The sequence below is a fragment of the Diadema antillarum genome, unplaced genomic scaffold (assembly GCF_040938485.1).
Source record: "Diadema antillarum isolate AM-2024a unplaced genomic scaffold, OU_Dant_1.0 scf00000007, whole genome shotgun sequence".
Taxonomy (NCBI): domain Eukaryota; kingdom Metazoa; phylum Echinodermata; class Echinoidea; order Diadematoida; family Diadematidae; genus Diadema; species Diadema antillarum.
This window is the reverse complement of record NW_027270896.1, coordinates 5,388,955-5,405,350: the sequence shown is the minus strand read 5'-3', so window position 1 is coordinate 5,405,350 and position 16,396 is coordinate 5,388,955. Positions and strand designations below refer to the sequence as shown.

At 38.7% G+C, this 16,396-nt stretch overlaps 1 protein-coding gene across 1 annotated transcript; it reads left to right on the top strand.

The window, feature by feature from the left end:
• The first annotated feature begins 5,487 nt into the window (after nt 1–5,487).
• Nucleotides 5,488–7,580, top strand: LOC139716946 (uncharacterized). Its single transcript, XM_071628476.1, has one exon. It carries the CDS (start codon nt 6,000–6,002, stop codon nt 7,578–7,580), a length of 1,581 nt encoding a protein of 526 aa, XP_071484577.1. The 5' UTR covers nt 5,488–5,999.
• Nucleotides 7,581–16,396: the final 8,816 nt, after the last annotated feature.

Genomic DNA, 16,396 nt, shown 5'->3' with positions numbered 1-16,396 from the left:
TGAGGTTTTAGGAAGATAAGAGCAGTTTACCTGATAATGTACCAAGTAAAGGGCTTACAGGTAGATTGTGGGAAAAAGTAGTGTCCTATTCGACTGCACTCTCCAATGCAACAACCCCCAAGTTGACAAGTTTCTTTTCTTGCCAGTTGCTGGCCATGGGTGGTTCTTTTGGCAGAGGGGAAAAAAGTGATCGCATTGCAAGTTGTAAGAAGATTCTTCGAGGTTGCTTAATCTGTTCGTTTTCATTTGGGACTACGTACTTTGTACGCACATGTACATCGTATAAGAATGTCTCCAGAATGGAGCAAATTTATTCATGTTATTTTGCTTATTAAAGTTAATTTTTGTGAATTAATCTGTGTTTTGGTCTCTTTGTTCCGATATGTGTAATATGTTGTAGTCTTTGAATGGAAATCCAGCCCAGTTTAAAGTTAATTTGAAAAGCAAGAGTAAATAATCATAGGCACAGCAGTGGAAATGTTGTCAAAATCAGATAAAATAGGATAAAAGGAAGATATAAAATTGTATGAGTGAATTTCTTTTTTGCTACTGAATATTTTTTTAAAACAGTTCATTGAACAAATAATATGAATATGCAAATAATGAGTTGATACTGTAATCACCATACAAAGTTCCAATAATCTCACAAAAAGGTAGCAGAATATATAATACATTTTGTACATGTATATATATTTTGCCATAAAAGTGTAAACTGATAATCTTACTCTTGACTGCCTAAATTAAAGATACATGTAATGAACAGATGGAGTGTTTAACAATGGGGCATAATATTGCAACTGAACAAACAACCTAGCACTGTTGCATTTTTAGAAGCTCTATGTAAAACTATATATATATATATATATGTATATATATATATATATATATATATATGAAGAGTGTTCGCAAAAAACGCAAAGATTTTGAAGTACGGTCTCTGTCATAAAGTACAAAATAATACCTTTTAAATGATACATTGGTCACTACATATAAAGGTACATTTTTGAAGTTATGGTCAAAAGAAGCAAAAATTTTCTTATTCTCTTTATTTTTCTTGACCTTTAATCGCAAATATCTCCATTTGGCAAATATGGACTTATCGGTTTTAGCGAACAGACTCTTCATATGTATTAATAATGTAGTATAGTACATACACCTGTGTGTGTGTGTGTATGATGTGGTGAAGGAATATACTGTATATCACCAGTTCACTCATTCAAATATTTATATTATAAATGTCTCTATAACTTTTGTGAAAATGTAAAACTTTACAAATTGGCAATGCAGTATTAATTTTTATCTGATTTTATTCAAAATTTCCCCATTTTACTTTTGAAATGTATACAATAATTTTCATACCAGAATAACTTTACGCAGGTCTTGAATTCCCTTTTCAGAGCAGTAGATCATAACGTTTGCACAACTCTGATCTGTTTAATTACATGTAGTTTTTGTTGATTTGCACACAGTGTGTTGGTATGCATGTGTTTGGGTTCGTTATACAGCAGAATGTTATTTATGACCACAAGTCTGGAAACAAGAGACAGGCGTTTGATGGTTATGAATAAACATCAAAAGCTCTTTCTAGCTGTTGTATAATATCAATAAGCGCTATAGTATACATTGTATACTCAAACCAGCCAGTGACATTATGGTCTGTGCTTGTGATGCATAATTTTATGAAGAGTTTGTTCGCATTAAAAACCGATAAGTCCATATTTGCCAAATGGAGATATTTGCGATTAAAGGTCAGGAAAAATAAAGAGAATAATGAGAAAATTTTTGCTTCTTTTGACCATAACTTCAAAAATGTACCTTTATATGTAGTGACCAATATATCATTCAAAAGGCATTATTTTGTTCTTTATGACAGAGACCGTACTTCAAAATCTTCAAAAATGGACTTATCGGTTTTTGCGAACAAACTCTTCATATATGTATTTGAGTGAAGTTTTCTGCACTAAAATTAATCACAATAAACATTGTATCCTTAAAATGTCCCAAACCCCTTTACATAAAAGTGCACTGTGCATGACAGAGTTTGCCAAGTCTCCCTAATTCTTCTGCAATGAGCTTCCTAAAATTGCGAAAATCTCTTCATGCCTGAAGAAGGAAAATTAATATTAAAATCTTCCTGATTTTGGAGTTCTTTTTTTTTCCATTGATATAACATGCATATAACATAAGTTCAAATGCATTTCACTGATTGCTCCGAGCCTCCCTGTTTTCGATGTTTTTAGATATTGGCAGCCCTGACTCTATTTTGCTTTCCGAGTGTCAACTTGCTTTAAATTTTTCATTTCAAGTACTGCCAGTACCATCGATGGCACAGATCGAGGTAAATCCAAATCTATAAACCTATTATAGGTTGCCTCCTTCCATAGCAATTCTATGCTTTCCACAAAAAGAATGATTATCAGCCCTGCAAAAATATTGTGGTATTTGAGTGCCATAAACAGCAGCCTTAGAATAAACTGACATCGTCTTGCATGTGGCTATAAAATTCCAGTGATAAGGGATATAAGTCAATACCACAACGAAGTCGATTTCAAAGGTAAATGGAGAATTGAATTATAATTCCACATTCGTTTACAGTCAACTTTCTTCAAAAACAAACAAACAAACAATAACATTGTTAACAAACAAAAGCAAGGGGATCGATTTTGATAGAAATTACATCGAATGATTATTAAAAATAACGATGTTTTAAAGAATTATTAGTAGGACCTAATTTCACAGATTTTGCAGAGTGTTCGGGAAATGTTAAAAAGCATGCTCTCGGAATAATAATAATACATGTAGTAGGGCCTTTATGTAACCAACTCGCCCATGATTATAAAATGGGTTTTTGTTATGAAAATACAGTGTTCTAAACACAGGGTTTATCATTGTTCAGATGAAAAATATGGATGACCGAAAAATATTTGCAGCGTGACATTGTCGCGATTTTTTTTTTCTTCGCGGAGTGAAATAATTTCGCGAATTGCCACACAGGCATTTGCAATGTTATAGACATTACCAGTCTTAGAGTGATGAACTCCACTAACCTCTACTGCGTTTCATTTCCGAGAATTTTGGCACTTCGCGAAATTCGCGAAGATTCCATGCATCCGGCAAGATGTTTTATTTATTTTTTCTTTAATAATTTTACAATGATGCATGAAATGTACATAGAGATCAACATTGACAGGACGCGTCCCGGCCTCTCTCGTCGGTTCTCTCTCTCTCTCCCGTCAGCGTTTTTTTTTTTTTTTTTTAAGACGGCACAGATTGGGGCCACAGAACTCTTACACATGTGTAAGAGTTCTGTGATTGGGGCATGTCAATGCCGTAAAGTGCGCCATCATTTGATGGGATGTGGAAAAGAGGGTTTCGGGAATCGGGATCGGGAACTAGCATTTTGATGGACGGACTTCATTCAACCCATCCGGTCCACGGATCTAACGGACGGACGACGACGCGACGCCGACGGTGGTGAGTCTGAATCAGATGCGTTGTGCTCTGAACTGTGCTACTCAATCATGTTGCCCAATCATGGTATGTTTTCAACAATAAATCTATGAAATAAACCATGAATGAGAGATCAAAATCTGAGTCTCCTCCTGCGATCCTGTGCTGTGAGTCCTGACTCCATCCAGTGCAGTACTCAGTAACCTTCATGCTTCAACAGTTTAGCCCCACACTACGTCTAATTAATAAACGTTACTGCTACTACTGGTTACTGTAGCTCTTATGAGTCGAGCCTGACCTGAGGAAGATCTAACGTTAACGTTAGTCCACTCTAACTTTGTTAGCTACTACTAAGTATTATCTGATTATTACTACTGGAGAGGCAAGTTTTTACTGACTGCCTAACGTTATGTCAAATGACATGTCGCTATCTAGGCCTAGTTATCAAAATTCCTATGCCTATGATAAGGCTATTGGCTATGGACAATGATTGTTATGTGACAAAGCAATGTGCAAATTGTCCTAATATTTATGTGTAGGCCTAGATTCGATATGTAAAGTTAACCTTCTATCTTGGTACTGGTAGCAACAACTGACTCAGGCAAAAGTGGTGTCAGTCGTCGATGTCGACGGCGCGCCGCGGCGCCGCCAGGCTGGTTCAGTGGTCGAGTCTTTTCACTTCTCACACTAACAGCGCGATTGTGAATAAGTGGGACTACAATGAAAGTATTGTCCCATCTAGGGACTAATACTTTGGTTTTCATGATGATATAACTCGTAATGGTATGGTGTAACTTTACAGTGTTGGAGGTAAATATCAAATCAATCAGCAGAGCAAACGAACAGCTTGTACTCTAACGTTGCGGTAGTTCTCCCTAGTCTAGTTGCTTTATCTAGTAGATAGGTCTAGAGTAGAATTTGTGTCCTATAAGACTAAAATCCTTGGTAACATTAAGACGTAAAAGATGCAGCATGTCAACTAATGTTTGATCTGAGCATATCACAATTGAAATCACCCATGACAAGTACATCCAGGCCTACTGCCTCTATCTTTTGGATTAGACCTCTAACCTTACTTAGGGTGGGATAACTTATCAAAAGATGACACCTGGGAGTTGGGTGGACGATAACCATACACAAACAAGAAATGGTTTTTGATTGGCTAATTCAATTTGGAGTACGGTACAATCATCTCAAGCTCTACATCATGCATTATATCCTCTCTTAAAATCACATCGTCTATAAACCATCTTTCACATAGATTGCAACTCCACCTCCTTTCCTGTTTCTATCTTTCCTAACGATGTTATATACCCATCTACATTGATGCATTCGTCTGGAATTGTGTTATCTAACCATGTTTCACTGAATGATGCAATATGAAATTGACTACAAATTTTGAAACAGATGTTCCTCCGGTATTAGGATTAAACAGTTAGAGTTATGTTAAACCAGCTTAGGATTAGGGTTAGGGTTAGGGTTATACTTAGGGTAACATTGATATTACCTAAGGACACCGAGATCAATGTTACCCTAACTCTAACCCTAACCCTAATCCTAAACAGATGCAAGGTGGGGACTATACATGTATATCACGATTATGCCCACAGCCCAGTCGCTTTAAAAACGTGCTTCGCACAGCGTCTATGACCATTAGTTGCTGTGCCATGTTGGTGCGACCAGCGTGAAAAATGGGATTGTGCTTGAGGCAGCCCAGAATTATTGTAAATTGCCATGAAATTAATGTTATTGTTATATCGTATCAACCATCTGTGGTGCCTAGTCAGCTGACAGTCAGTGACAAGCAAACCACATTTTTTTATACAAATTACGGCCATGGTGCCCCATATCGGCTGGCAAGCAAAAAACAAAAGCAAAAACTAAACAAAAAACAGCAGTCCTCGATTTTTTTTTGTTGCTACAAATTACCCAATTAAGAAAGACATCCTCTTCTTTATTTATCATTGACAATGCCAGGTATTTATACACATGTTAAATTTGATTATGTTTTCTCTTATTTCCATCCATGCAGGAACCGACCATGGCATCAAAAAAGCTGGAGGTACAATCACAGTAAAGCAACAAAAACAGATGTCATCACAAGCCTTCAAGTGGGCGGAGTAATCAGTTTCTTGTATATGACAGATGATGTTTTTCAGCAGGCAAATTCAGGACAGTGAAGTTGTGCAACATGTATTAACCTGACAGACATTTCAAAGAGTGATTTGAGCAGAGTATCAATGCGTGCAATATCAACATACAGTGTATTGCTGGAACATGTTTGATGCTGATCATATGAACTTGAACTGCTGAATATGAAGTACGATACATGGGGCTGTACTGAAGATGGAAGAAACTTTTGAGAGTGATAACATCTGAACTGTACAAAGTTTGCCCAAGTGATCACACAAAAGAGCGAGATTTAAGTAGCTCTTTTGATGATAGCTACAGGTGTACATGTATTTGGTGCAGCTAGAGATTATTAGAGGAAGACAATACTGACAAGAGACTAAAATGAGGCTTCTTGCGTATCCTGAAAAGCATTGAAAATGGATGATGAATGTATGATTCTGAGAGCTCAAATTTGGCCTGATAATGTTATTGGCATGGAGAAGGATGAACATGAAAATCACAATGACAACACAGAAGGTGGAAGTGGGGAAATATCAACTGCAAGTGCTGCCACTGAGCAGCATGGGGCTGATTGCAATGATCTCGACACATGCGGATGGTCTGCCGCCCCAGGAGGGCGGTTCCAGGCACTGAATGCCGGCTGTACTGTTGGGAAAACGAGAGGAAAACTGTTTGGCATGATGAGCAAGATGGACCTGCGACAGGAGTATACGTGTGAGGAGTGCGGACGCAGCTTCAACCAGATGTGTGTCCTACTCATGCACCAAAAGACGCATGCAGGAGAGCAAGATCGGATGGCAGGAGGCGACAATGAGGAGAACAAGTCGCAGCCTGACCAATCACAAAAATGCAGTGGTGACATGTTGATGGGGAGCACTGAAGTGGAGGTGGAGGGGTGTGAGGACGCCCAGAGGTCCCTCCCCCTCAAGGATGGAGAGCAGCATGTCCGGAACTGCCTCCAGGAAGTTGGTGAACAGTTTGTGAAGGGTGCCAACCAGGAAAGGAGACCAGACGGAGGAGAGTCTGACGCGCTGGAGCAAAACTACAAAATGTCAACGCGGGGTAAGAGGAAGGAATTTCCCTGTAACATCTGTGGGAAAGTCTTCAACATCCCATCCCTCCTGCGCCGCCATCAGATCGTGCACACGGGAGAGAAGCCTTATGCCTGCAGATTCTGTGGCAAATGCTTTGGGCAGAAGGCAACGCGACAAAGACATGAAGTAACGCACATGCGTTTGACACAGCCGCATGTGTGCAAAGAATGTGGAGAGGGATTTACAACTCTTGAGATGCTAGAGCAGCACCAAAAAGCAACTCACAGTCTCACTGACCAGTGTGCCATTGGTCAAACAGGAGTAGACAAGAAATGTTTGAAGTCAACAAAAGTTGACTTAACATCAAAGATGAATGTGATGTCTAGTAAGCCAGATGAAAAAATGTGTTCACCGAATGGAGATTTGGACAAGCCCTCTTCCAGCAGTGACTCAACTTTACCTCAGGACAGCCCTGCTGGAGAATCTGAGCCTTCATCAATAAGGGGCAGCTCGCACATATCTAGACAGTTTCACTTGTTCATCTGCCCAATCTGTGACAAGGACTTCATCCAGCGCAGCAACTTGATTCGTCACAGCCGTAGTCACACTGGTGAGCGGCCTTTCCGGTGCCGGGAGTGCGGTAAGAGTTTCATCCAGAAATCCACCTGCCTGCGCCATGAGCGCTCACACACTGGCGAACTGTACATCTGCCCGGAGTGCGGCAACGGCTTCACCCAGAAGAACGGCCTCCAGAAGCACCGCCTGATCCATGCCGGTGTGAAGCCGCACCAGTGCCGGTTCTGTGACCAGCGGTTCACGCAGAAGGTGACCTGCAAGCGGCATGAGTCGATCCACACGGGGGAGAGACCATTTGTCTGCCAGGAGTGTGGCAAGACGTTTACTCGGAGGACTTCTCTAGATAGACATGCTAAGTCTCACTGTCAACAGCACTGCTCCAGCTGACAGACAGATTCGGACCAAGATTGATACCCCATAGTCCCTGTGGAATCATGCATAAGATGTAGGCTACTGTGTGGTATAGGAAACACTCTTAGGGTGTAAGAGTATGGGGAACAAAAACAAAAGAAAAAACATGGTAGGAGAGACAATACCAAACTTCAGATTTTATTTATTATCATCTACTGTTGCCTTATGCTAGAAGGCAGCATAAGCAAACAAACGTGCAATGCACAGCCATACTCACTGGGCCTCACTGGGCCTTTTAAAATCGGTGGGAGGGGGGGGGGGCGGGGAGGGAGAGGGGGCAATATGCACTTTTTCAATCAGGCAGGCTACAATTTTTTTAACTGCTAGTTATGATATTCTCACTGAATATGCCTTATGATCATTTTTGCGTGACAATTTCACCGAAGTTAATTGTGTGGCTCATCTGGTCTCTTAGAAAAATGATATATCCCATAGTGTCTTGTTTGATTCATACAGGTACTCATATCGGTTGATAGTAGGAACAATGTGGTCTACACTGCTGTTTTTGTATGTGTTTGTAAACACAGGCCAGGCTAGCAATCTGGAACATGTTGAGTTTGGCAAACTACCGTGTCATTTACAGAGTAGAACGTGCAATATTGTAGACAGTAGTACAAAACTGTTCTTTGCCCCCAAAAGCTGTACTTTTTTCAGGACTGACCAACAACATTCATATGGTACTTTCAGTTTGTGAATTCTCACTCAATATGATATGGCATATTTGCTTGAGTGTCAGTATTAAAGTACAATCATGTATAGGTACACCATACAATGTATTAAACCCCAAAGTTCTGGCTAGTTAGGTTAAAATCAATCAACAAGTCAGAAGACCCTTGTTTTAAACCTTATAAAACATCTCACAAGTTAATTTCTTCACCTTTGGGAGTATCCTATCTATAACTTTCTTCACAAGTTTACCCATAGTTCAACATAAGGTAATGATTACAGATATTTGAAATAACATCTGTTTGTCTAAGTTTTATTATAATATTATAATTATTCTACATGTAAGTTAGTTCAGTGTCAGCTGATTGCCACTTATTCACCCATGAGTGCAAGTGTAGGTACACCATGCAGCACGCAGGAGCTTGAAACTAGAAGGTGACTTGCCAAGTCACTACTGAGGCTGTAATATTCACAAACTGCCATTTAAAATGTCATCTGAAGTGCTTCTAAATATATTTGCTTTTTGCAAGTCTGTCACCCAACATTACCATGAAGATGATTATTTGTAACTAGACACTGACAGTTTCTGTGGATGCAAGTTTTGCTGTTACTGTACTGACTTTTTTAATTGTCATGACGGAAAGTGACTGTCTGTTGGCCAAAGAGTATGGTTAAAGCATGGGCAAAATGTGGTACTTGTCATGGAATACTCTACCTTTGATCAGGTTGTGCTGATGTAATATTCTTACCAGAAAGTATTCCATTGCACTGTCTTTAACTGAAGACTTGTAAATCTAATTAATGCCAATTTCTTTAAAGGAGCCATGGTAGACCTTATACGTGTACATGTAAAGTAAAAACATGTGACTATGTGCTAGTGTGCTTCAATCCCTACTGGCCATATGCCCTGGATACAATTGCTTTGTGATTGCATGGGGAGACAAGAGGGTAGGCTCACCCCATGTGCTAACATGCTAACATAATGAGCAACTGAGGAGCAGCCAAATCAAGGAGTGTGTACCCATGTAAAAGCTCAAAAGTTCAAGTACGTACACTATAAGAATGTTACACGAGTGTGAAGTCCACCATTACATGTACAATTTGTACTCTTAAAGAGGGTAGCATATATGCAGCGCACGTTATTACAGACAGTATTATATAATTTTCCCTCTATTGGTAGTGAGAAAAATCATGTTGAAAGGAGCGCAGTGAAGAAGAGAAGAGAAAAATGGTTTTAGGCTTTGTTTCCTGTAACTTGGTCTTCTGTAATCATCTTTGTATGACATGCTCTGCTGCTGTCAGATGGATGTGCTTGCAAGCACCAAATGTAAAGGAAACATGGATAATCTTTACATTAAATGGTACTTTAGGCCCTTAAGAGCTCTGTGAAATTTAAGTAACATTCCTGTTGTCGCAAAATAAAAAATGACCTTTCAAAGCGGAACTTTGAACTGGCTTATAGACACAGAAAGAATATGCAAGGTGTAACATACTGTAGGAGCTGAAATTTTCACAGTGGTTTTATTTTCGCGAATTTCGCGAATCGCCTTTGAACCGCGAAAAATAACAACACGCAAAAATAGCAATGTGCAAATAACTAAGTTCAGTTTAAAGAACCTCGCAATCGCGAAATTAACAACACGCAAAAATGTCCTCCAAGTAGCAATTCGTAAATATATCTGTATGCGAAAATTTCAGCTTGTACAGTACACTTCAGTGTCATTCTTCCTGATTTTCTTGTTAGCATGTTTCTACAGGTACAAAGAGATGCTACTCATTTTATGCACAAATACTTGTCATTCCGTGTAGAGCTGACATCTGTGTGAGATTCCTACAGGGTCACAAATGTTTTTAGCAACATTATTATACTGTTTAAAACTCTGCAACTCATGCCAGCCATAAATGGGGGACTTCCAAAATAAATAGTAAAGACGATTTGATGGGTTAAAATGCAATAGAGTCAGGTGCATTGCTATATCAGTGCGTAAATTAACTGCCGGTAGACATACTGAAGCCCTGCCCAAGTTATGGCAAAAATAGATGTAACATTAAAAACAGTGTCTAAACCAAACAGGTCTACACATGTATGTAATTCAATGTCAATTTGGTGACTTGTTAATAGGTACTCATTACATTTTCTGTCATCAAAGAATGATCTTTTTTTTTGTATGAATATGAATATGAAAAAAAAAGGAAACAACTCACAAACCTGGACAATTATGCATTGTTTTGCAAAATGCAAGTCTATGTCCCTTTCACATTCACTTATGTACTATACAACTGTACAAATATTTGCAATACACAGAACAGGAGTTTGATACACCTGATAGTGATTTAGGCCACATTAATACAGTGTACAAGACGCTGACTATGTCATTTCTCATGATAGCACACACACGTAGTTAAAATTTAGAGATTTAATTCACGAAGTCTTGGACAAAGTAATTTGTATTTTTCTTTTTGTTGTTGTTGCTTTTTTGTTATCACAGTGGAACAAGTTTCCTATGGTTCCTATACTGATTAAGAAATACATATTAAATGATTAATATGTGTACAATGAAAAAATTGGCTGGTCCCAAGAGGGAATATATGTACCTCCTTGTCTAAAGGTTTTGTTTTGTTTTGTTTTTTGAAATGGTTATTCTACTTTGCAGTGCAAGATTACATTTCCGGTGAGACTTGTATGCCTTTGGCATGTTCCTGTTATTTTGTTTGTTTGTTTGTTTGTTTGTGTGTGTGTGTGTGTGTGTGTGTGTGTGTGTGTGTGTGTTGATGTGCTGAATTGCCTGAATTTGATCGTTGTGTATTAAAATCGGGTATAATTTACTTGATTTAATTTTGAATGCACATAAGGGATATGTTTTAGTTTATATATGTACTGTATCTCTATACCTTTCTCACAACCAACACTCTCACTGTGTCTCTTATCTTTCCCTTTCTTTTCATCCTGCATTCATCTCATTGTTTTATCCACCTACTCATCTCACTAAAACTTCTAAGTTCCAGAACTTTGTGTATTTTCTGTATAATTTCATGAAACTTTGATTTTACCTCATTTAATTATGTCAGTCAGTGGTATTGCTACGTGGAGACATCTCACTCTGTCCAGTCAGTCTCCACATTTTTCAGTTAGGTCAAAGGTCAAGGGTTGACCCCTGAGCATGAGCAGTCAGAAAAAAATAATGAGGAAATCTCAAACTTTATGAAGATTTGTGTGATATGTTTAGGACAAATTTGCAGAGTGTTTGTACAGATATGCACTGAGGTGTGAGTTTCTTCAATTTGTCTCCCTCTATAAAAGAATTTGTATCAAGATCGCAACTGCTGATCTTTAACAAATCCCTCTGCTTTACAATCTCTTGCTTTCATTAATACCTTGTCCGCCTTGGACCACTCATAACAATATCGGAATTTTGGGGCTTGGGTATTTGTTCCAAGTTCACCATGTCACTGCCGACAACCAGGGATAGCCTGGTGGTAGTGTCGCTGCCCAGAAAGCAATAGATGACAGGCTTGAGTCCCATGGTTCCTTTTTTTCACACATGTATGTTAAAATTATAGATAAGGAGTTGCAATCATACAAATTCCATTTGCTGAGGGAGACAAACTGAAGAAAACTCACACTTCCACCTTCACCCCTCTGTTCGATAATCTCTTGCTTTCATTAAAGAAAAGCCCTACATTGCAATTTTGCTTTGCAACAACAGTCACAATAAAAGATGCACAAGAAACAAAAAGACAACACAGAGACAATGAAGGACCTTTCTTTGTACTGTGGTGGTAGACTGAATATTTATTGATAGATTATAGATAATCAATGTCATTTGCTACACAGAAACAGGGTGGTTTTGCTTGCCTATGAACAGCCGACTACCACACATACACAGATGCTCTTTTTGATATGAACAGAAAATCTTAACTATGAACCATGTCTAGGATCGAGAGCAAAATCTTTGTTTTTTTTTCACAACTTTTGGTAATTTACAGCACTTGCTTGCATATCACAAATTTCAATACAATGTATGACTAGCCTTGCAACAAGTCTCAATCTTTGTTAAGTTATCTTTTCTTTTTCTTTTTTAAATTACAACGCGGGTTCTCAAATTCATTAACCAGTCTTTATACAAAAGAAAAAACAAACACAAATCAAAGAGTTTTACACAAAACATGAATTCTTACAGATAGTATATTACACATACAAAATATTCTGACAACTTCAATCAGAATACCACATCTTCATCATACAACAGTGCAATGCTGTCTGTCCAAAACCTACACTCCCGAAACGTCCATCTCACATCGATTGGCATTCCAATCCTCGATATACTTAAAGATACTCTAGACAACTACTCACTGGGAAAATATCTTTGGAGAACATGTACATGACATGTATGTACGCGTCCCTACGATCACACTTGCTTCATACGCCATACATACAATTTTTAACCGCGCAGCTGTTGCCTATTTGCCTCGGGAAAAAAATCACTTTGCAGCACTGGACAGTCATTTTACACATCAAGTTACAATGTACGCCATGAATCCTTTTTATTCCTCACTCTTGCACGTATTCCTCCACTGATGAATGGGTTTACGATGGAGAATTTTGTAGCAACTTTGGCAAAGCTTTAAAAACAAATGCATACTGTATCTTCTGTGGTAGATAATGATTATGTCCATACTGCACAGCAATTGACAACCTTCCCCCAACCCCTCCCCATCGCTCCTTCCAAGATGAAGGCCAATAAATAATCTTGAAACACTTCACTGCAAACCCCTTGACAAGACATCTAATCTGCTGCAAACTTGGCTCTCCCAATCTCTCAATTACTTGTATTCTGATATTTCTCTACAAAGAGTGTAGAGTTCATGCAGTGCATTCACAGGCATCTAACTGAATTAATGTATAAAATGCTTGACCTGATGATTAACACACTACATTGTAACTCCACTGAATGACACTCCATGATAGTGCCCCCCCCCCCCCCATTTTGTTATTTTACTGATGCCAAATGCAAAGCTGTCTATCTGCCAATAAAGCAAAGTGCTGAAAAATGAAGTCCTTTTTTTTAAATGGTGACACACACTTCAACACCTCTCCTACTAGCATTAAAATGGCACTCAAGTATAAATGAAAAAAAGAAGAAAAATGCTAAGTGCTCACTCAAGACAATAGCACTGAACCCACACATACATTTCTGTGTTAGCAATCTTTAGGTGCAAGTACCGGTAGTCATACTGACTGGATTTTAACTGGTCTTAAATGTCAAACATACCAACATTTAATAATTCAAATATCACATCTTGAAAACTTTTTAAGACTAGAATTATTAGCTTGTCTCCAAAACTGCCTGCATCTATAGTCAAAACTTCATCAAATCACTGTTGATTGATTACACAAAGGACAAAAAAAGAACAGAAATAAAAAGAAATAAAAGAATAACCTCATCTTCCCTGCACATATTCACTCAAATTGATCACAATATCTTTACAACATGTTAGGATGGAAACTGCTGCTCAGAACTCACTTTCATAATCTGGTTTAATATGCACTTGCTTGTTTTGTAGCACACTAATCCTCCCCCCCCCCCCCCCACTTCTTGGTTTCAACATTGTCTGCTTACTACTACAAGGATAGCATTTACAGAAGATGAAAAATAAAAAGAGGCTCATTGCAGCCACTGCTTCTAAGTTTATCCAAAGTTCATTTGCTTCTCTAGGTGCAAAACTACTGGAGCACACAAGCACTGCTTTCGTGTGTGTGTGTGTGTGTGTGTGTGCACGTGTGTGCCTGTGTACGTACTACACCCATTTATTGTTGTGACCCATTTGTTACTTTTTGTTACTTAAATCACCAAAGAGACGAAGCAATACTCTCAGGAATGGTCTGTGAACAAACTGCCTTCAGCTGCATTTTCCAAGAAGTACACTACAAAGTAACCCTGCTTTAATATGAAACCTCATTCACGAGCATTTGGATGGAGCTGATTATGTGGGACCGCGGCAATGTACAAAGCTAGTGAATTTGCAGTCCTCTACAGTTGACAGTGACAATGAACAACTTGACGTAAATTGCAGTGTGGTAGACAAGAAGCCAAACACAGAGAAAACTGCTACAAATTCCTCAACATATTAATACTGATAAACAATCAAAATCAGAGCAAAGCTACACATTTCAAACAGTTTAAACTGGCACTGTGCTATATGCACTTCACTTAACACACAAGCTGAACAGTGCATCAGTTGTTGCATTTATAATACATCCAGCTGTAGCACTGAACTGAGGAGAAATCCTCATAGTTTGTACACGATGATGAATGCTCACTTTGACATGTAATCACTACGATACCACCATAAAGAGTTTGAGTACCTGCATGTCTAGCATAACATAACTCTGACCAGCAATATCAAACGTAAGCCCGTACATGCCATGAATTTGTTTCAAAACAGTACCACAAATTTGTAGGAGCTGGCATGCCATATACGTTATTCTGCTATGCCAAAAATTCGTAGGAACTGGCACGCCACATACGTGATTTTCCTACTGTAACATTCATCAGACACGGCACTTCAATTACAGTCTTTCGTTTCCTGTTGACTTCCTTCATTTGCTCTGAACCTGTAGTACTAATAATTTTACATACAGTATTTTTCTTCTTCATGCTTGAACAACCACGCCATCATGGAGCCTTCATTTGGCTACTCCCATAATCCACTGTAACTTATGTATAACGTGCCATGCAAATATAAATGCAGACTAGAAGTTTGTGTTTTGTTGGTTTGTTAAGTTGTTTTTGTTTTTCACATTTAATGCAACATACTCACTGGATGCACCTACGCAAGTCCTAATGCCATTTACCATTTCAGGGATGCCAACCAACTCTTACTACAAATGCTACATTGGTGGTCATCCCAATGCCTTTAGTAACAACACTTTAAAGGTGTCATCACCCTAAGGAAGGAAAAGCAGTGGCATAAAAGACCAACTGAGGGATTGCTATATTCAGCATGGATAGCCATAGTGTGATAATACCACTCTCCTGCTATTAAAGGGAGAGATACACAACCTTCCCCTGTTCAACAATCAAGTGTGGTATTTGATATTGAACTGAAATACTCCAGTAATCTTTATACTTCTGAGGGGTCTTGATTAAAATAAAAACATGTTTCTCCATGGCTGTCTCCACACACCACCTCTTATAACAAAGTTGCAGCTATTCTTCGATAATTTCTAGCAAAGGTCCATACTTGACTTACCCAAACTGATGTGATGTTGCTTCTGATAATACCACTTTCATTACAGGACAGAGTTGAACACCAGGTGTCTGTCAGGTTGTTGTCTTTTTGCAGTCATTGGGGAAATATAGAATGAAGCTGCAAGATGGGACCCCCTGCCATCCCCTCCCCTCCCCCTCCCCCTCCCCCAGGTGCTTTTACGTTCAAATCGGCCTCTGTTTCTACCCTACTGATAGCTAATGATATCTAAATTGATAAGCTTCTATGTTCTACTTCACAGTAATTGCTCAAATTGTTTTGTCCACATCCTTCCAGTCCTCCGGACAGAAAATAAGTTATATACACACACACAAAAAAAAGACAAGAAAAAAACAACAACAAACAAACATGGAAACAAAGATGAAAAATGTATAATCATCAATAACCCCCCCCCAAAAAAAAAAAAAACACTCAAAGTACTCAAAACTAAGTTTGTGTAAATGATCACACTCCTCAAACAGTTTAAGATCATTGCTAGTGAGATGATATTTTGCTGCATAACTTTTTAACATTCAATCAAAAAACAAGACCTCTCCAGCCCTAAGTCTAACTTTATTTCAAAGGTAGAGCGAATCCTACATCACAAACTGCACTGACAAGGCTTATTGTGTCTCCTTCCACAACAACCCAAATCCCCCCCCCCCCCCCCCACCCACAGTAGCATGCATTCTATGCTAACTGACACAGTGACAGTTCCTTTGCAAACTAGTGTATAGTACTCTAAAGGACTACTGACTATGTGTAATATGCAGTTGAAGACACGTGGCCACGATATACAGGCATGTGGGCAATCTGATTTTATCACATTATATCTGTGATGTCAGTCACAAGTCTCTCATACACACATGGATGCA